General features: G+C 43.2%; 1 protein-coding gene across 1 annotated transcript in view; it reads left to right on the top strand.

Moving 5' to 3' along the window:
• CHD6 (chromodomain helicase DNA binding protein 6) overlaps positions 1 to 22,182 on the top strand; it is a 199,976-nt gene that overhangs the window by 143,870 nt on the left and 33,924 nt on the right. The window contains exons 18-27 of the mRNA XM_063092193.1: positions 1,131 to 1,295; positions 2,599 to 2,778; positions 3,806 to 3,916; positions 5,581 to 5,783; positions 6,478 to 6,677; positions 7,350 to 7,509; positions 13,369 to 13,458; positions 15,690 to 15,793; positions 18,577 to 18,706; positions 21,046 to 21,106. Of these exons, the coding sequence (XP_062948263.1) occupies positions 1,131 to 1,295; positions 2,599 to 2,778; positions 3,806 to 3,916; positions 5,581 to 5,783; positions 6,478 to 6,677; positions 7,350 to 7,509; positions 13,369 to 13,458; positions 15,690 to 15,793; positions 18,577 to 18,706; positions 21,046 to 21,106 (1,404 nt within the window). The remainder of the gene's footprint in view (positions 1 to 1,130; positions 1,296 to 2,598; positions 2,779 to 3,805; positions 3,917 to 5,580; positions 5,784 to 6,477; positions 6,678 to 7,349; positions 7,510 to 13,368; positions 13,459 to 15,689; positions 15,794 to 18,576; positions 18,707 to 21,045; positions 21,107 to 22,182) is intronic.

The raw sequence follows: 22,182 nt of genomic DNA, 5'->3' as shown, positions 1-22,182 counted from the left end.
GATGTTATTTTGAAACTGATTAAATAAAGAGAAAGAATCAAACATTTAGCTTGTGTCTTCTATATGAATTATACATCAGGGTAACCAAAAAATTGATAAAGGGAATTGTAACCCCTAGTGAAGCAATGACAATCAATTCAAAAGAAAGACAACCAGATACCCTGTGCCTCTTGATGGGAATTCAGACACCACCTATGAAATACTCTACCCAAAAGTCAAATCTTAACCTGATCAAGTCTCAAGATAGAGCTTCCAGTTTAGAGGAAATACAGGGAGGAGAGGCACCTGTTCAGTGACACAGTAGGAATGCAGTTGGCAAAATGTAGACTGTGAGAAACTATAGGACAGATTCCTGGTCTCCTTTACAAATAAGTTGCATTTGATAAAAAGGGAGATTGAAGGCCGGGAGTATCTATAGATTAAAAGAGACTTGAAGCATAACTAATTGCAATGTGTGGGCCATATTTGGTTCTACATCCAAACATGCAAACTTAAAAAATTATGAGATAAGCAGGGAAGTTGGAACACAGACTATATATTTGGTACTAAGAATTAGGTTTTTTTAAGTGTGCTAATGGTAATATATGTTTTACAAGAGTTCATATCTTTAGAAATAAATGTTGAAATCTGTAAGGATGAAATAGTATGATGCCTATGATTTGCTTTCTAACAATCTTGAAGGGTAAGGTTGTGGTAGACATTGAACAGGATTTCCGTTACGAGGTCATTATACTTTTCTCTGTTTTTGTCTATGTTTGAAATTTTCTACAGTAAAATTAAAAAATAAAAAAGTGTTGCTGCCAGCTCTGAGGACTTTCCCAAGAGGGCAGGATGGTGTCCTGGGAAATGAGTGCCACTCATAATGTGCCCATGTGCAAGAGCTCAGAGGGTAGGACAACATGTCCTTCTCATTACTCTGTCCCTGACACTCAGTAAACTGTAGGTGAAGAGATGAATGATGCCGAAGGTGCAGCTGACATTTGGGTGGATGCTGTTCCCACATCAGTCCCGTGACTCATGATTGTGAGAGCTGGCCACTGACACCTGATGGTATTTAAGCACTTCTTTGTTCTTGGGGCTGCTGCCATCATATGTGTAAACATGATGTGTATGACCCTCCTCCTTCCCAGGCTCAGGCCCGATGTCACCGCATAGGCCAGAGCAAAGCTGTGAAGGTGTATCGCCTCATCACTCGGAACTCCTACGAGAGGGAAATGTTTGACAAGGCCAGCCTAAAGCTGGGCCTGGACAAGGCTGTTCTTCAGGACATCAACCGAAAGGGCGGCACCAATGGGGTGAGTATGATGGACCTGCTCTGGAGCCTTCAGGAGCATTGGTCACGCAGCCTGGGCCTCTCCAGGGCTTTCTCCTTATGGCTGTTTCAGGGTTCACATTCACTATATTGGGTAATTCACTATAACACACATCACTGTTGGGTAATTCACTATAGTAGAGGATAGTTCAGGGTCGGGTCTCTGCATTTTCTAGGTGAATAAAGGAAATCTGTAGGAATAAGTTATGTGGTAGGATTACTCAACATGCAATAACATTTCAGTAAGCAGAATTTTTAACCATGCCCATTAGAAGCCAGTAGATCTTAACACTCTGAACTATGTGAATATGTATTTATTACTATGCCTTACCTCATACTCCAGACTTTGACCTTCTCAAGAGTATAGTGGGATCAATTTTATCTGTGTCCCCTATGGCCTTTAGCAGTGCTGGGCATATTAAAGATGTTGAATGCCTGATGAGATGATTAGTGAATAAATGAATGAATAAGTTAGCAGCTTGAAATATGGCAGTTAAAATCTTTTCCCCCTCTGGAGGATGGATAAAAATTGCAGCTAAGAGTCTTAAATTGTCTTAAAGTATAGGCAAATAGAGCAGAATATCTCCTTAATCTCTGGGCTCAGGGCATCAAAGATTGGGAAATAAAACCTTCCAAATGACTTTAGTCCAGATGTTCTATATCCTCTTAGCTATGCATATGTTGCTAAGTATAATACTTCAAATTACCCATGCTGGGAGTCATGGAATTCCCTCTTGTGATTGATATAAAGAGAACCAGATTCTTAATTAGAACCAGGAAAGGGTGTTTTGAATCCCGTTTCCTGTTTTCAGCAAGCAGTTGAGAAGATCACACTTGGCACAGGATCCTTTTATTTCTTTTCCAGTTAAGAAATGACATCATTTCCAATACTAATGTATTTATTTAATAATAAATAAATCATTATTCTTCAGTTTGTTTGGTACATCTGGAGATTTTTAAAGATACAGGCTCAAACTAAAATATAAAGATGTCAAATATATCCTTTTCAGTGATGCATAGTTTTAATGGCTTGTGACAGGTGATAATAACCAAAGTCCTGAAGAATGTTAGGGCTCTTGGATCATGTATTGGGCTTTATTCCAGAACTCCCTATGGAGGATTGTCTGCCTGCCCTCCCCAGAGTACCTTTCTGAAGTTTGTTGTCCATGTCCTTTGTTCCTCTGACATGTGGAGGAACTGTGCTCTGAATCATAAAGGGCAGATTTGAAGCTGTTTTTCTCCTGTGCATTTTCCACTTTGTGAGTAGCCTTTGGTGACCTGTCCAGGTACAGCAGCTCTCAAAAATGGAGGTGGAGGACCTGCTCCGGAAAGGTGCCTATGGAGCCTTAATGGATGAGGAAGACGAAGGCTCCAAGTTCTGTGAAGAAGACATAGACCAGATTCTGCAGAGGAGAACCCATACCATCACCATCCAGTCTGAGGGGCAAGGGTCCACTTTTGCCAAGGTACAGAACGTTCTCCAGAGAGTGGGAGGGAAGAGAAAACTGTTTGTTCTTCGACCCTCATTAGCAAGGCTTCCATTTCTCTAAATGTAAACCCTTGAGGTTGTCTGGCTGCACACCTAGTCTGCATGACTCTGAAGACATAGGTCCTTAGAGGAAGTCTGAATAGTGAGTCAGGGGCCATGGAAAGAACACCCCACTCCTAACCTGTGAGAGCTGATCCTCAGCAGGCAGGAGAGACGCTTTAGATTGCAGTTGGCTCCGTTTGCTCTTCACAAGGATGGCTCTGAAACCTTTGAGTGGTCATCTTGATGCCCTTGGAGAGCACTCCTTGATCACTGTCAGGAAGCAGAACCTCCAGTGAACACTGTTCCTCAACTGTATGTGGTGTTCATTTCATGGGAAAGAGCTTTTACGTAAGATTCCCAGCTTCAGGTCTAGGTGCCTCTTTCCTCTGCTGTTTGAGTCACTGGGTGTAGAATTTAGCAGATCACTCAGGTTTCCCAGGCCACAGGCTCTGCCAATTCCTGTGTGAGCTTTGTGACCTATTTGATTAAATCTCCTGTTTGGTGACTTGTTTAGTACTTTTTCAGTGAGACATTTTGTGCTTTACAGGGAGAATATGGCTGATTGAACGCTTATCTCTACACCCCATGCTGCCCAGCCCGGTGCCTTTTCCATAAGAGACATTTGTTAACTGTTGAACTGATGGAAAAATTAAATCCAGCAAAGTCTTAAGAATTAACCCTTTCATAGGGAAGTAGACACCATGTAACATGTTGCTTCCAAGTTTAAGTTCCAAAAAATAATCCTATAGATTGAAATTGTAATTTGCTCATCCAGTGTTTATAACAAGAGAAAAAAGAATAGTTTTGAGATTTACACATTCATTTTGGAAATTCTGTTAGGGGTTTGGGTTTTAAATGCAGGTAGATAATATACTTAAGTTTTGGTGCATTTGAAATAGCAGGTGTTTTATTAGTTTGTACTGTGTTCAAATACAGTTTATTGACTCTTATCTTCTTCACAGGCTAGCTTTGTAGCTTCAGGAAACAGAACAGATATTTCCTTGGATGATCCTAACTTTTGGCAGAAATGGGCTAAAATAGCTGAACTAGACACCGAAGCAAAGAATGAAAAGGTACAGCATAAAAATATTCTGTTCCTTTGAATATTTCACTGGTATCTTATTTGATTATAAGTTCCTATACAGCTCAAGTCATTATTTACTCCCAAGTCTTGGTTCTTAAATGAGATATTTGTAACATTAAAACATGCCTTGGCATGTAGATAGCACTTGATAAATGTTAACTGTTATAATTTTAGAAGGACCTAATGGGACATACAGTCAGCTGAGTACCCATGAAATTAAACGAAGGCGATTAAAACTGGAACTGGCCAAACAGGTCAAATTCAGCCCCATGTCTCAAGCCAACATTTCATCCCTGGCATGTGACTATTTTACCTATATTTCAACACTTCCTCACCAATGACAAGTAATAGGAAGAGGGGAAAAGCATGACAAAGAAAAGTTTGTTGGCTTTACCTCCTTCTTTCAGTGTCTCGAGTTTCTCTGTTTCTGAACATGAGAAGGAGAATGGGCTTAGGAATGAAACTAGAGCATGGATTTGGGGAAAGTGCTTGACCTCCCTGAGACAAGTGGCAAAAGGAGGTGGTACCGCCCACACTGCAAGATTGGGAGGTAACACTGGTGAGCGTAACTGGCTCCAGTACCTAGCCCACTGTGATGCACCCCTTAAATGTTAGATTCCCTATCTCCAGCTCTGACCCTATATCCTCACTTTCTACCCATCTTCTCAGGTGAGGGCTGGACTCTCATGGCCTCACAAACCCAGAAGTTAATCCTTGCTTTTGTCACACTGATTCAGTCACCCGCCCCAACCAGAACTATTCTTCTATTTACCCACCAGAGATTGCTTAATCCAACTTAATCTTCTAAGAAGATTCTGCAGTCCCCTTTAGGAACCTGTTTTAAGCATTTTACAGTGTCACAATCAAGAATTTACTCTGTGTGCAGGACAGTGGGGTCTCAGAGAGGGGAAGAAAGAGCTCTTGCTCTACAGGCAGTAAGAAGCAGTTAGATCATTTTGAGGTGGGAAGCAAGGTGACTGAAGCAGGGATAACACTAGAAATTTGTGATCTGGGCTACACAGAGGAGTGTTGAGGCGTGAGGAGCAGGAAATGGTGGAGACTAGAGAAAGAACAACAGGTGCGGCCAGGGGAGCCACCATAATGAGGAGGTTCCTGAGCTAGGGATTGTGTTCTCAGTGAAAGACAAAATGTTGAAAGATAGTAACAGTGGAAGGCAGAGAATGAAGCAACAAGAACATGTCTTCAGAAAGTTGTTGAGCAGATGGAATTCTCTGACTTGTTCTGGCTCAGAACACAGACTGCTCTCTGCATGCTGGGCAGAACAGCGGGAACTCACCACTCCAGTCTTTCTTGGCAAGAGCAGACTGCCAGTCCGGTCACTGGGGAGTCTTGCTGGCCATACCCTTGTTAGAATGACTGCAGAAACAGCAGATGGCGGCGGACAGCACTGGGGGCCGGGGTGCAGGCCAACTAGAGCAAGTCCCAGAGAAGCCTCTTGGCTTGTCCATTGGTCATGGCGACAGCAGGTATGCTGAGAAGAAAGAGCCGTTCTTGCTGGAGGATGAGATGGGGGCGAGGTTCCTTCCCAAATGTGTCCTGTGAAATAGCACCAGGATATGTGTGTGCACTTTGATGGGAGATGGGAGTGGAAAGAAGAGGGGCTTTCTCAACAACAGTCCTCTCCATTTCCAGGAAAGCTTAGTGATTGACCGACCTCGTGTGAGGAAGCAGACCAAACACTACAACTCGTTTGAGGAGGACGAGCTCATGGAGTTCTCAGAGTTAGACAGTGACTCAGATGAAAGGCCCACCAGATCCAGGCGCCTCAATGACAAAGCCAGACGCTACCTGCGAGCCGAGTGCTTCCGGGTGGAGAAGAACCTGCTCATCTTTGGGTAGGTATTAGCTCTGCTTAGTGGGCGGGGGGCGGGGGGTTCCCCTGTTTTTCAGTCCCTGGGATTTGTCCAGTGTGTCTCTGCAGCCACTTCTGGAATTACGGGCTGATGGGGAGCTGTTAGAGCAAGAGAGAACTGCACTTTCTGCCCCAAATACCCCTCGGTCATTGTATGCTCTGCACCAGAATATAGACATGCCGTGATTTTCTCACTTGCTTGTCACAGCAAATCTCTGCTACTGATTTGCTCTCTGGTACTGATTTCCTGCTTTATCCCCCACAAGAATATGTAAGGAGTCAGTGCAACAGATGATACAGTCATGGCATGACTTGTGCAGGCTCTGGCTTTGTTGGAAATAGAAGGTTCAGCTCCTGCGAGTTCACCATTGCTTTTGAATACTGCAACTGGACTCCCTTAATTCCAAATTTTTTACCTGATCCCAATATTTTGATCCCTTCCTTCTTAACATTCTAGTGGCCATATGAGGCTCTCAGTGTCCAGTGTTCCAGTCACCTTAGTGACATTTTGTGTGCTACAGTCATACAGTCCTCAAAGGCCTTTCAGACACAGCCCCTAGGGTGGTTAATGGGCCCAGCAGAGAATGAGAAGCACTGTGGCTTTTGGATATACTGCTGTGGGGAGGGTGTGGTGTGGCCCTTTTTCCACTAACACCTTTCTGTATTTCCACCATCAGCTGGGGCCGGTGGAAAGACATCCTTACTCATGGGCGATTCAAGTGGCATCTGAACGAAAAGGACATGGAGATGATTTGCCGTGCCCTGCTAGTGTACTGTGTCAAGCATTATAAGGGGGACGAGAAGATTAAGAGTTTCATTTGGGAATTGATCACACCTACCAAAGATGGGCAGGCCCAGACCCTCCAGAACCACTCAGGTGAGAGGAGGCAGGGCCGCACCTGAGAAGCGGACCCCCTGCACTTTCATCCCCTCTTCTTGGGTGGGTCCATGTTGCTGTACTTTGGGTGACTTCTGTTTTTCAGATGAATTACAGGCTGTTCCTGTGGGACAAGGATGAGGATGCTTTCAGTTCTCCCTCAGAGTCATCCCTTGTTATGTCTGAGATTTTAAGTACAGTTGGGCCTGTCAAAGTTTTCCACATGCCAGTCCTGACCACTGACTGAGTCTTACAGGGGTTCCTCTCCTGAATCGGGGACTCACACCTTGTGCTCTCTGATTTCCTTTTACCTTTCACCGTTCTGTCCCTGTTCCACCTCTGGCTGTGCCTTTTCTTGTGCTGTGTTTCTCCTTCCCTGGGCTTAGACACAGTTCCCCTCAGGTTCCAGGCCAAGTGTTCCTTTTCCCCAGCTAGGTTGTGAGTTCCGAAGGACACAGGCTTGGTAAGCCTTACTGACTGACTAAAGGGAAGTAGGGGACCACAGACCTTGCCTCACCACCGTCATGTGGACTGAGGAGCAGGGTCTGTCATCCAGGGCCCACCATGCATGGCCTGGATGCCTCTTTGCAATGCCAGCCTAGCTCTGTTCCAACACCCTTGTGTAAGCCCCCTTGGCTCATCCACTTGCCCTACACTGTCTTTCTGTTTCAGGGTTGTCGGCCCCAGTCCCCAGAGGGAGGAAAGGGAAGAAGACGAAGAACCAGCTGCTGCTCCCAGAGCTAAAGAATGCAGACTGGCTGGCCACCTGCAACCCTGAAGTGGTCTTGCATGATGATGGCTACAAGAAACACCTCAAGCAGCACTGTAACAAGTGAGTTTGCCCCTCCTGTCCCGTGGTGGCAGCCCTGCTCAGCCTGTCTGGGCTCTTGGGAACCCCACAGGAGACCACTTCATGCTCCTATAGTACATACTGTGCAATATGCAAGGTCTGGAGAGACAGGATATGTTATCTGTGGCCTGAACTGGCTCAGAATTCATTGATTTTAAAGCTCCTCTAACTCCTTTAACAACATTTCTTCTCTCCCACAGCATCTGGCCTCTCTGCCAATGCATTGTATACTCTTGGGGATTTTTCTAATCTGACTCCCCAAAGCCCATCAGCATACCCTCTGCTGCTGAGGACACATTAGAGAGGGCAGGACACTGGTGTCACTGACCACTGCTCCCAGCCCCCTATGCCAGGTTGCCTCCTTTTCCAATACACTGGTGCCATTCATGGCCTCCAGTTATTTGATAGGCATGCACTTGAGAAAGTATCCTTTATATCCATAGGCAAAAAGCTGAGGGGGGTGGGTAAAGAATAGGGGGGAAGCAAAAAACAGTGATGGAAAATGAAACTGTTCTTCTGTGGTTTAGTCTTGGGGAGTTAGGGCACTCAGCTACAAAACAGTGACAAGTTTGCACGTGGATATTTGCATCCCTGTACAGTGTTTCTGACCCTTGCAAATCATCTATTCCAACTCTAGGTCATTCAACAGTTATTGCCCCAGCATTCCTGGCAGACAGTGAGGTTTCTGCCTGTACACCTCTGGTTATCAAGAGTTTATTACCTTATAGGTTAAGATATTTTTGTTGGTTTTTCCTGCCTCCCTGTAACATGCACTTAGTGGTTCTGTAGTTATAGTTGGGTTGAGACTTAAAGAACACATACTGTTGATAGTAGAGCATGGCTGGTGTAGGATCTAGTGATGTGTTTGATGTTACTGAATCATAGTCACCATATGGGGAACTGAGAAAGAGGAGGTTAGCTGGGTAAGGGAATCCATTGAGAGTATACCTGACATGCCAGGCTTACTAAAGATTTTATTGTAAATACAAAGAAACGATGTTTCTTGAACAAGTGAGGCACATGATTAAAAAAAAGAAGAAGAATGATATTTGGGAAGAAAAACTAATCCAGCAACAGTTTGCAAGATACAGAGTAAGGTGGACCAAGAGCTAAATGGCCAACTATGAGAGTTCTATCATAATTAGCAAATTTACTACCATCCCATTATCAGATAAGGGTTAAAACAGACTCAGGGGTCAAGACTACCTGGATTTAAATTCTGGCCCCATTACTTGGCCAGCAGGTAAATTACTTAACCTACATGTATAAAATGAAGATAATAATAGTTCCTACTTCCTAGCATTGTTATGAGGGTTAAGTGAGCTAATTCATGCCTGGCACACAGTAAGCACTCAACATTGTTTGTTGTTAGTAGTAATATATTACTTAGAGACGTGAAATTGTTGTCAACAGAACTTTAAAAAGTTAAAAAGCAACTGCTTCAAAACCAAGCTAAAAAAAAAAATCAGGATGGTGGTTATCCATTGGGGAATGGGACAGTGACTAGATGGGAACACCAGGGGGGACTTCTGGGGAAATAGTCTGCTTCCTGGTCTGGATGCTGAATACACATGTGTTCTGCTTGTGGAAATTCATGACACTGTACATTTATGTAAAGTGTGCTTTTTGGAAGTATATTTCACATCAATAAAATGGAAAAAGAAAGGAAAAGAGATGCAGCCACCCAAAATATTAATCAGTTGTTTTGTTTGGCCAAAGCAAGATTGCTACAAACCTACTGCATGCTCCAGCTGTCCTGCCCTTTGAGTTCAGACACCAACTGGGATTATAAACTCACTCTGGGAGGAGATGACTCTATGAGAATTGTCCGTCTGTCCCCTAAATTGATTTGCTTCCTGTTTGGAGAACAAGTGAATACTATTGGCTTTAAATTCTATTTTCTCATGCTAACGATACTGCCAAACATCAACACATTTGCTGCTTTTTAGAAAAACAGAAACAGTTCTCCCTATCTTAAATCTTAAGGAAGCCTTACTCTGATTGAGCTAGACCTCTACAGGTAGGACTCTGACATTCTGTTCCAGTTGTTATTAAAGAGGCCATCAGCTACTACCAGCTAGGGATAAGGATCAGCAATGGTTGTAAATTCTTAGAGTTCTTATTCTCTGGGCTTTAAAAAAAAAAAAAAAAAAAAAACTCAAAATTCTTGGAGTTGATTGACAGCTGAGGTAAGGAATAGCATACCAGAGACCCAAGAGTTCTTTTCAATCTAAAGTTCTAACTTTGTGCTTTTCACCTATAACTTGAGCCCACAGTGGAACTTTCTACCCAGGTATAATAGAAATTTTGCTTGTGTTAAAGCCTCAAACCTTCATTATTAACTTCTTTTGAATAAGTTATATATGTGTGTGTATTAGTCCATTTATGTTGCCTTTTTACCTGAAACTGGGTGATTTATAAAGAAAGTGAAGTTTATTTCTTACAGTTTCTGAAGCTGGTAAGTCCAAAGTCCACGTAGTGGTGGCAACAGTGACCCAGGGGTCTCACATTGCAAGATGGTGGAAGCAGATAGAGAGAGCTTCTCACTCACTCTCTTTTTAAAGCCCTCAGAACCATGCCCCTGACCACCATTTTTAGTCCGTTCACTACTGGACAGTCCTACAATCCAATCACCTCTTCAAGGCTCCACCTTTCAATTACCATAATAGGATTTCCCACCCTCTTTACAGTCACTGTGGGGGCTAAGTTTTTAATACATAAAACTTGGGGGACACAATTCAAGTTTCAGGGACTTTTGAGGGGACATAATTCAATCCACTACATTCTGCCCCTGGCCTCCCAAAGCTCATGTCCTTTTCACATACAGATGCATTCATTTCATCCCCAAAGTCTCAACTTGCTTCAATTCAAAAGTCAAAAGTTCAAAGTCCCATCTATGAAATACAAAACAAGTTATCTACTTCCACGATACAGTGATGGGACAAACACAGGGTACATATTCCCATTCCAAAAGGGAGAAATAGGCCAAAAGAAAGGAGAAACAGGTCCCAAACAAGTCCTAAACCCAACAGAGCAGGCATTAAATCTCAAAGCTGGTGAATCATGTACCTTGACTCCATGTTTGATGTCCTGTGCATGCTGGTGTGGGGGTTGTGTCCCCAAGTCCTCAGATAGCTCCACTCCTATGGCTTTCCTGGTTGCAGGCCACACTTCAGCTCTCCCAGGCTGTGGTTCCACTCTTGTAGCTCCACAAGTCTGGGGTCTCCATGGCGGTCCTGCTCTCATGGCTCCACTAGACATGGCACTGATGGAGTTTCTCTGCTGCAACTCCAACCCCATGTTTCCACTCTGCATTGCTCTAGTGAAGGTAGTCTGCGGTAACTCCATAGATCTCTTCCAAGGCCCCCAGACTTTTCCAGTCATCTTCTGAAATCGGGGTGGAGGCTCCCAAGCCTTCCCAGCTCTGGCATTCTGTGAGCCTGCAGACTTAACACCACATGGACGCCGCCAAGGCTTCTGGCTTCTATTTTCCAAAGCTGCATGTCCAGCACACCTGGGGCCAATTTACCCACAACTGGAGTAGCCAAAGCAGCTGGGGGTGCTGGTGCTGGAAGCAGCTTCCCAAGGTGGTCCTGGGTAGTGAGCCCATGGAGGGCTCCTCAAGCCTGTTCCCCAAGAGCATTCTGTGTCCCTAGGTCTTTGGGCCAGAAATGGAAGAGTTGTTCCCAGAGGCTTCTGTAATGCCTTCAGGTCTTTTTCTCCTTCTCTTGATAATCCCTTTCCTTTGTACTAATCTGCTTAGCTAATGGTCTCTGGGCTGCACCATTGCATGCTCTCTGCTTCTCTACCACATGGCCAGGCTGCAGATTTTCCAAATCTTTACATTCCGCTTTCCTTTTAAATTCTTGCTTTATGTCGTACCTTTGCCACCATAACTCAGAGTAGGCTGTTGCAAGTAGCCATACAGCTTCCTTAATGCCTTGCTGCTTAGAAATTTCTTCTGCCATATACTCTGGTTCACAACTCTTAAGTTCCAACTACCACAAAGTCCTAGGGCATGGACAGAATGCAACCAAATTCCTTGCCAGTTCACAGCAAGGGTGATCTTTGCCCCAGTTTCCAATAAACTCCTTATTTCCATCTGAGATGTCCTTAAAATGGTCTTTACAGTTCATATTTCTATCAGCATTCTGCTCGCCACCACGTAACCAGTCTCTAAGACATTCCAAACTTTCTATGTTTTTTTGTCTTCTGAGTCTCCAACCTCTCCTCAACACCCAGTTCCAAAGCCATTTCCACATTTTCAGGTATTTGTTATAAGCAACACCCAGTTCTCTGATACCAATTTTATGTATTAGTTCATTTTGTTGCTTATAACAAAATACCTGCAACTGGGTGATTTATAAAGAAAACAAAATTAATTATTTACAGTTTCTGAGGCTGAGAAGTCCACAGTCCATCTGGTAGTGGCGACAATAACCCAGGGGTCTCACATTACAAGATGGTGGAAGCAGAGAGAGCATAGAGAGAAAGAGAGAGAGCTTCTCATTCACTCTCTTTTTAAAGCCCTCAGAACCACGCCCCTGACCACCATTTTTATTTCATTCACTACTGCATGGTCCTACAATTCAATCACCTTTTCAAGGCTCCACCTTTCAATGACAGTAATAGGATTTCCCACCCTCTTAACAGTCACAGCGGGGCCTAAGTTTTTAATACATAAAACTTGGAGGACACAATTCAAGTTTCAAGGAGTTTTGGGGGGACATAATTCAATCCACTACAATGTGTTAAAAAAAAATTCTGTCAAAAGTAAGTTTTCCTCCCATCTCCAGTTCCTCTGTTGCCCACTCCAGGTTGACTAGCGTTAACCTGGTTCTTCCAGAGAGACTCTGTGCATGTACCAGCATATGTGAATCTATGACCTCCTTTTTGTCTTTCTTAAAATGGTGTGTATTTTACATACTGTTTGTGATCCTTTTTTTAACAAATTAGCTGGAGATCAGTTTCTATATGAATATATGTAAACAGATTTTTATTTTTAATGGCTAGCCTTCACTCTTGACTGGTATTGAGCAAATTACAAGACTCTTCTAAATCTCGCTGCAGCTTAGCCTTGAACATGAAGCATCTCTTCAACAGTGGTCTGCTTCTCTGTGCCTGCCCTTCTTTTCATCCCATTTTTGCACACATTGAGCCAGGCCCCACTCTCATCTTCTGTGCTTTAACTCTTTATGGTTGGTCTCATTTTACAATTAGACTGCTGTAGGTTCCTCAAGCATGGTTCAGGGCACATAGTCGCTGCCCAGCAAATACTTGCTTAATTGCTTTGTCTCAAAACATGTTTGGTGCATTCCCATGGAGGCTGAGTTTGATCCTTGCAGAATCACAGTGAATTGAGCACCTCAGGAGAGAAGACATGTTACCATAAAATATAGACACCTGGCTTTTAAATATTCATTTAGCCATGTATGAAGCTGTTTGAAAGCACCAACATTCACCATTACTCTTCAGTAACTGGTAAACTGGTAATGGGCCTCTTGGAAGCCAGCTCTGCCTAAGAGGTCATTGTGACCATGTGGACGAGGTGAGTAGTCTTAAAGAACAGGAGGGGCGCTCTGTTTCTGCTGCCCCCTATGGTTCGTGGGATGATCTGATACATGACTGATGAGATACCATTTTCTCCTGTGAAACAGGGATGATGATCATAGTGTCTGCCATAGTATATAGTGTTTTGTTTTTCTGGTGCTTTCTCATATATTACTTCATATCACTAACTACATGGTAATGCCCAGAATTTCTCTGTGTTAACTTGGGGGTGTGGTTCACAGGCAGTTGTGGGTTCTAATTTGTTTGCATTACTGTGTTCACCTTTCATAGGGTACTTTTGCGAGTCCGGATGCTGTACTACCTAAAAGCTGAAATACTGGGAGAAGCAGCTGATAAAGCATTTGAAGGAACTCCTGCCAGGTAAAACAAATCAATCTTAGCTCTCAGTGTTAAAGAATTGACATAAAATGTCTGTTCATGGAGCTTGACAAACTTGTCTGTTCTTTAAGAGGCATGTGTTCCCACCCTGCCCAGGACCAGTGACCCAGATGGTAGAGCAGGCAAGTAGAATAAGGACAGTTCAGGCAGGTTATCTACAAATAAAAATGAAGGTGAAGACGGTTTCTTAGAAACACAGCTTTGGTGAGTTTTTTAGTTCATTTCACCCCCAATAGTGTTGTAAAATTGTTTTTTAAACAGTAATTTCTCTACCTTAAGTAATGAATTAATGAGTGTCAGTTACTTTAATAGGCTTGATCCAAGTATAGACTGGAAGTTTTACCCAGATTCCCAATCTTGGCCTTAGTACTCTTATACATTTGAGTATTTCTCTTTTATTTGCTAATCATATTAATAATACTTGGTGGCCTGTTAGATTTGTTGTACCTAGTTTTGCAGATTAGTGTTTCCAAAACTGTAGAATCTTATGGGAGTCTCCCAGAATTTCAGGGAATAAGGCTGCCAAGCTCTCAGCTGCCACTTGATAAAGCTGTCAGAAAGTCACAATTTATAGGTGAGATCACCAGACAGCCTCCTTTGCCTTCCCCAGACTTGCAGTTTGCTCTGTCCCTGTACATGCCTGTCATTCCCAGGGAACACTAGAGGTATTGATATTTGGACTTTGCTTTGAGATTACTTGAGGCCATAGTTTCTTCTTTCTCTTTCTTTCCATTGGTCAGTGCTAATGGCTTTAGCAGGCATAGAAGCACTAAAGAAGGAGAGAAGGACATAGACAGCCCTACCCATGCGGCAGTTTTTGATCAGGACCAATCCTCACAGTGACTATTACTACTTGATATGCCTCTGGAATCACTGTAGTAATTTCCAGTAGGGATAGGGGGATTGTGTGTTTTGGTAGAAAGGTTCTATTTGAGTTGTATAAATGCAGCAGAATTGAACTTGATAGTTTACATCAGGTGTTGCCTGGCAGAAGTTATCTGAACTTACTCACCCTACTGCCATATGTTTTGAGTGATGGAAGATAGCTAGGTAGAACGTGGAGAGGGAGAGTGCATTGCCCACTCTCTTCCTTCCTTTTCTCTGCTTTCTTCAGTCTCTCACTGGCCCTGTTCAGGTTTAATGCCTTGTTGTGGAGAAGTTGCCATGAAGCATGAGCAACAGTTCATCCCAGAAAAGTCGTGCAGCGCGTGGCACCGTGCAGGCAGCTGTGGGTTCCTGGAAAGGTGGGGCTGGGGAACACTATCCCCATAGAGGGGGCTGGGCCTGGCAAGGGGCAGTTAGTCATTTGTCACAGTAAGAAGAGCCTGATAGAAGAAGAACTTCAAATGCTGCCGAAAAGCCACCCCAGACATCTGGGAGGGGAGGGAAGAGCCACCCAGGAAGATGTTCTCCCTAAACCTTAAGCCTTCAAAGAGCAATTACTGTACTCAGATGAATGAGACAGTGAGCTAGGGGTCAGTATGAGCTCTCAGCACATGGACAGAAGCTCAGAGAGGAGCTGATGGAACAGGCCTGCCAATCCCGCATGTCTGCAGCCTAGATCAAGTTAAGATCATCGCTTTGGCCAGGAGCACTGCAATTTGTTATCAGTTTTGACCCAACAGACAAAACAGAACCCTGCCAGGAGGTGCTATCTGTCGTGGCACTTATCCTCTGAAAGGCCCTCTTTATATCCCTGATTATATGCCATTGCAGACTGTATTATTCTGAAATGGTGCTTGAGATCTCTATATGTCGAGGCAACATGTTGAGCCAAGATGATTTGAGCACTGTTATTTTAAACATTCAGTCATGTATGAATTCAACCTTTTGGGGAAGTTCTACCTTCAGATGACCAATTATCAACTGAAGATGCACATCAGAACTACTTTATACATAGAGATCCCAAGGCCCCACCCTAGACCAATTGAGGATGGGTTTTCTCGGCAGTACTTCAAGACTCTGCATCAGTCAGTTGAAAGTGGAACCTGGAAATCAAGTGCATATGTTTAAGTAGCTTCCTAAGTGATTCTGATGCAAAGTTCTGGTTAAGAAACATTGACCCACAGCCTTCAGAATCCTTCTGTTTGTTGTTTCTTCAACATCTCAGCATGCACCTAGGAATGTGGCTTAATACCAGGGTTAGGCCAGTAGCTTTTGGTGTTTTGTGTCTGTGTTGAAGGAGCTCTGAGTCTATATCCTTCCTTCCACAGGGAGCTGGACGTGCCTCTGCCCGACATCGACTATGTGGAGATCCCAGTGGATTGGTGGGATGCTGAGGCTGATAAGTCCCTTCTCATTGGCGTGTTCAAGCATGGTGTGTATTTCAGTGAATGTTTCCCTTCTGGATCAGTTCCCCGCAGGAAAGATGAGTTCAGGCACTCTTTGACTAAGCCTGGCATATTCCAGAAAAACTCCATAGTTCTGTTGCACATCCCACTTGGAAAGTAGAGCCTCACCTCTGCCCTCTTAGAATTTCAACCAAATGAATGTGTAATTCATGATGCTGTGAACTTCTAAAGGACGACTGTGGCCACAAAGAACTTGTTTGGTGTGTCTCTTCCTCGCTTGTCTGCACTGTCAGGCCTGGGACTGCCTCTCTCATTCACTCTTATAGTCCCAGTGTCTGGCCTAGTGCCTGGCACATAGGAGGCACCCAGTGTTTCTTGAATGAAAGAATAATAAATGGGGGGGAATGCTAGGTTTTAGCATTTCATATGTATGCATAATTCTAAGGTCGTTCTAGATAATCTCCATATTCCTAATGTATATCTTTTGCCCATTGGTACAAAAATCTAAGCATAAAAGATGTCATGGACCATTTTTTTTTTTTTTTTTTTTTTTTTTTTTTTTTAATGTGGTAGTCAGGAGACTAAAGGGGACTGAGAGAGGTTTTTGAATAGTTTGGAAAAACTGAAATAAGTGCCCTCTCTCATCACTTCTGGTACTGTTTTAAGCACCTGCCCTTGCTTTCAGCCAATTGCCACCATTAAAGTGGATAATGCAGACGTCAAATGATAGTCACCTGTAATATGACTGATGCACACCTTCCCTCCCAGCTGAATCAACAGAAATTGCAAACTGGGAAGTGGGGTTTAAAGTGGAAAGAGTTAGATATACCTGGCTTTAACTGTCAACTCTGCCACATACTAAATGTGTGACATTGGACAAGTCATAAGCTTCTCTGACCTGCTTTTTCACCTGTGCAATGGGTGGACCATATCAAAAGAGCTGACCTGGAGGGTTGTCTGAAGATTAAATAAGACAGTGTATGTAGACCATCTGGAACAGTGCTTGGTTTGTAATAGGTGCTCAGTGCTATTTCACTCTCCCTTATAACTCTGCTTTTGGAAATTGGTTAACTTTCTAACCCATGCTGTATAAAGAGAATTCTTCAGCTTTTACACTCTAGCCAGCTGCATTTAAGTAACCGTGCGTATACATATTTTAACTTGGAATCCCTTCAAGACTTGGATTCTAGTGTTAAGAATACTGGCTTCTGGAAGTGCAGAAGCTTGTGACCTTTCTGTTAATCACAGGGTACCCCAGTGCAACCAAGACTTGGTTTAATTTTGGAAAGAACCCAGAAGATATGCTGTTGAAAGCAGCCAGATTACAGATCATCTGAACTTGGTTTGTGTGGGAACGCCTGGTGACCCCAGGTCTCATTTCAGTGGTTGTGTTAGGGCACATTGCCAGATCCCTGCATGGAGACAACATAATGTGAAAAAAGGACATGTCTGAAATCCTAGCAATACGGCAGACAGAATTTATATTCTTCCTCTCCCTCCCTCATGCAGAAGGCAGAGATGAATTAGGACTTAGAGGAAATGAAAATCCCTAATTGCAGGTTTCACTTAAAACCAGAGCTGAAAGCTCAGGAGCTAATGCAAAAGACCAGAGAGACTGAGTTTTAATACCCACCCAGAAATCAGAAACATGGCCTTGGAAGGGTTGCCCTCCAGGAAAGGGCTCAAGGAAAAGTTCTCCGGCCCAGGAAAGCAGAACTGGAAGAACATATTCCTGAGAGATAAAGAGATGAAGACATAAAAGAAGATGCCATGGACAGTAGTGTGAAATTGACATCTCAGGGGTATAACAAAACATGCCAGGCAAATGCTAACAGCAGCCTGGTATAGCAAAATCAATATCATACAAAAAGTCTTTAGGGCAAAAATTTGGTAGAAAGAGGGTCACAATAATTATAGGTGTAATTCACCAGGAAAATATAACTACCAGTCCTCAGACAAACGACATAGCCTCAGAATATGTAAGAGGACAGGAGTCTAAGGCAGCCCAAAACCCTTTCTCTCCTAGAAAAGGCAGATTAATATTGGTACTTTACCTACTAGTTTATAATTCCTAATCAACTTTAGGGTAGTGATCAATCAGTTTATCTCTTAGTCTCATAGCAGAGGGTCCACCCCGCTGAGGTATAAGATCACTCCCAAACCTAAAACTCCTGTGCTCTGCAAAGCAGTTTAGGAGGGGGTAAGTTAATTTGTGTTTCCAGAGCATGCTTGTGTTAATGACCTTGAGTTGATGCATCACCCATTCCATTCAGATTCTCCCAGATGCCAGTCAAGGTGAACTCAGTATTTAAAGTTAGGACTGAGGGTCAGTTCATTTTAATCCAACAGCCAATCATAGTAGTCCTTTTTATATGTCAGCCCTTGTATCTATCGCTCTGTTCAGCTTCCCTTTCTAACACATGGGATAAAATTGGACTATAAGGAAACCCAACCCAGTTAGACATAACAGGGTTCCCAGAGTAGGAGGATGTGGAGAAGGAGCTGCAAAACCGATGTGTTTGATTCTCTATGCAGTCCAAAAGCAGCAAACAGGTGAGAATCGTATCTGCACTTGTGTCTCTTCATGGACACAGTATTTATATGAACATTCGTTTTTGGTCAGCACTACTCAAATCTGTCTGCTTTAGCTCCAGGATCTTCCCCTCATAGGAAGTTTTATAGGATCTGATTAATCTTAAATAAGTATTTTTGTTTGTTTTGTTTTGTTTACTAAATAAGGGGAACAAAATGACTGTGTAAGCCCTAAGCACATTTTGGGAGTTCTGACATTCTCGTTACTCTTGGTCAGGGTACGAGAGGTACAATGCCATGCGAGCAGACCCAGGACTTTGCTTCCTGGAGAAGGTTGGAATGCCAGATGAAAAGTCCCTTTCTGCAGAACAGGGTGTTACGGATGGGACCTCAGACATTCCTGAAAGGTGAGAAAGCCATGAAGGCCAACCCTGACATGACATGCCATGCTATTGATCTCTGATCCCTTTCACATACACTAGCACTCTTCATATCTCTTCCTCAGTGTCTGACATCTCGCTTCAACCTTGCCGCACTGCCTTCCAAAATTGATACTTTGGTTATAGCCCACTGTGCCTCAGAACTGTTCTTTGGCTTCCAAGCACTTTGAACCAAATCTCAGCTCCTGTCCTTCATGGGTTCCCCCAGCTGCCCAGCATGCTCGTCTCTTCTCTGCTCAGAGGATCCTTAAGGAAGAATTCAGACCTCTCATACCTGGCAAAAAACTAAGAGGAGGCACAGAAAGTACAGGCTCCCTGACCTTGAAGTTCCTGAGATGAAATTCCAGTATTATTTAAGGATTGTACGGTTGATGAGTAAGATGGACTTAGAAGCTAGACGGACATGGCATTTCAGCCTGTCCATGGGTTGTGTGCAAAAAAGTACAGAAGCATCCCCTTTGGCTGAGTTTTATTACTATTGGCCTAACCCCGAAAATGTGTAAATTCACAGGAAAGCTAAATTAATATCTAAAAACTGTGTAGTTCTCCAAAATATACATATATTTGGAAAACATAACATTTATCTCAGCTTGTGCTTGGTAAGCTTTTGGTTTGAAGTCCCCCCACCCCCCAAAAGTAGCAGATGCTGCTTCGCCTTGCCCTAGGGCTGTGGCCGGGCCTAGAGATGAGAGGGGAGCACTGCAGGAGCCCCAACCATCTGCTCAGGCCAAGAGAAGCATGAAATGCATTTTCCTTGGGGGCTGGCTGGTTAGCTCAGTTAGTTAGAATGCAGCCCTATAATACCAAGGTCATGAGTTCAGATCCCCATACTGGCCAGTGCCCCCCCCCCCAAAAAAAAACTGCATTTTCCAGCTGTCCCTAACTCCTGGTGAACATGTTAGCCACCTTAATGTTCTCTGCCCCAAAAGTGTTTTCTGTGGACATAATAAATATGCATTGTGGGAGATTTTAACAAAGGCCGAAGGACAAGTGATCCTAATGTTAGATCACTTGTTCAGGGTGAACAAGTCTAAGTGAGCTACTATTTTAATTTGGGATCTTTGAGATGGAGAATACCGCATTAGAGATTAGGAGAGACACAAGATAGAAATAAGATTTTATTACTTACTGGTGCTGGGGGATACAGGGCATGCCCAGAGACCACACACACAGGTCAGGGAGCACATGGGCCCCATGGGACCACACCTTCCTCAGAGAGTTTTAATTGGTGGGTTTAAAGCAAGCAGGCATGAGTTGCAGGAGGCACACCGTGACTGAGAGGTGGTCACTGTGGCCTATCTGAACAGTATATGCAAGGCATGCGGGTCAGCAGGACCAATCAAATAAGCTATAGCTAGCGGTCCCATAGGGAAGTCGTCACTAGGGGGAAGTTGCATGAGGCAGGTAGCAGGTATCTGGATAAACCACATTGAGGAACTGGGAGGAGGTGGAGAACTAGAAACTGTGTGAAGGGTATGAGAAAGTCCAACTCATTCAAAATGGATGCTGAGGCATCATAAAATTACAAGAATTCACTCCAGGTACCTGAATGTGGCATAAAGCTTATATTTTTGTGGGGTGGCTGTTCTTTTTGTGGTTAAGCAGTGAAGGTAGGAGATTGTCTTTGCCTCCAGGGCCTGAGCAGCAAAGACAAGAATATTTGAGACAGGAATATTTTAAAATCAATTTTAAAAGAAATGAAAAACAGGGATCAGCAAGCTAAGCTCATGAGGGAAAAGACTTCAGACAGCTAACCTAGCGGCAGGTGTCTCATGGTAAAGAACGCAAAAATGCCCTTCCTTCTCAGCAGTGGCAGCAGAGCCCCTCGGAGGAAGTGACTTTGTCCACATGTAGGTGACTCTGTGGGTAGATTGATCCTTCTGTGATCTGGGTTGGTGTGTGAAGAAGCCTCACTCGGTTTACACAGCCTCCAGTCTCTAGAGTCTGTTCTCTTGTTAGATCATGGTTGGTGGGCAGCAGTTACCTTTTTTCTGATAGTATCACTGTTGAATAGCCGGCCTGTGAACTTGCCTGGGTAGATCCTGAGGCTGGACTCTCATGCTGCAGTGTCAGTTGAGTGGAGGTTCTTGTGTGTAAAAGTGATGATATTGTTTGGTGATAGTTATTCTCACTGTTTCTTGAGTACTGCTGAAAGGGAAGGAAAACTAAGATTTTGAGTGCCTGTGGAGGAAGAGATCTACTAATATTCCCTTTGGTCAGTGATTTGGGGGGTTTTCTTGCAAGCATCCTGGTTGCAAAATAACTCCTTGGTGATATGTGATCTTTTTAAAAAAACTTTTATTTAGAGGCAACATGGATAAAGAAGACAACGCTGAGGACAAATTAGATGGCCTCAAGAAACAAAAGGTGAGTCCGATATGCTGCATTGGTAATCCACACCGTCTTCCATACAAGAGAGGGATCTCCGTCTTGGTAGTGGTCTTGGGGAACTTGATTGCACTGCTGCAGTTGCATTGCATTTCCCCCACTATTTTATTACAAAAACTCCAAACATAACTTCATTGCATTTTCATTTAAGTAATCTTTTTATTTTGAGATAACCATAGATTTTAGATACAGTTTTAAATATAATACAGAGAGTTCCCAGTTTTCCCCCATAGTAACATCTTGCAGAATTATAGCACAGTATCACAACCAGGATAGTGCCATTGACATAGTCAAGATACAAGACATTTTCATGATCACAAACACCATCCTGCTGCCGTATTATAACCACATCCACTTCCCTTTTCCCTTAACCCCCTTTTTAATCCTTGGCAACCACTAATCTGTTCTCCATTTCTGTAATTTAGTCATTTTAAGAATGCTCTGTAAATGGAATCATCTAGTATGTAACTTTGGGGGATTGACTTTTTTATTCAGCATAATTCCTTGGAGATTCATTCAGGTCGCTGTCTGTAGCAACAGTTCATTCCTTTTTATTGTTGTCTAGTATTCCATGGTATGGATGAACCATGGATTGTTTAACCATTCATCCATTAAAAGACATCTGGGTTGTTTCCAGTTTTCGGCTATTAAGAATAACACCTCTTTAAACATTTTCATACAAATTTTTGTGTGAACATACATTTTCATTTCTCTGGAATAAATGCCCAGAAGTATAATTGCTGGGTCATATGGTAGTTATGTTTAGCTTTAAGAAACTGCCAAACTGTTTTCTAGAGTAGCTGTCCTATTTCACATTCCCACTAGCAACATATAAGTGATCCACTTTTTCCTCACTCTCCATCCTCAACAGCATTAGGTGGTGCTGCTATATTTTACTTTAGTCATTCTGATAGGTATATACTGATACCTCATTATGGTTTCAATTTGCATTTCCCTGGTGGCTAATAATGTGGAATATTGTTTTATGTGCTTAATTGCCATCTGTCTATCCTCTTCAGTGAAATATTTCTTCATGTGCTTTGCCGATATTCTAA

This window comes from Cynocephalus volans, chromosome 1 (assembly GCF_027409185.1).
Source record: "Cynocephalus volans isolate mCynVol1 chromosome 1, mCynVol1.pri, whole genome shotgun sequence".
Classification (NCBI taxonomy): domain Eukaryota; kingdom Metazoa; phylum Chordata; class Mammalia; order Dermoptera; family Cynocephalidae; genus Cynocephalus; species Cynocephalus volans.
This window is presented reverse-complemented; position numbering and strand designations above follow the sequence as displayed.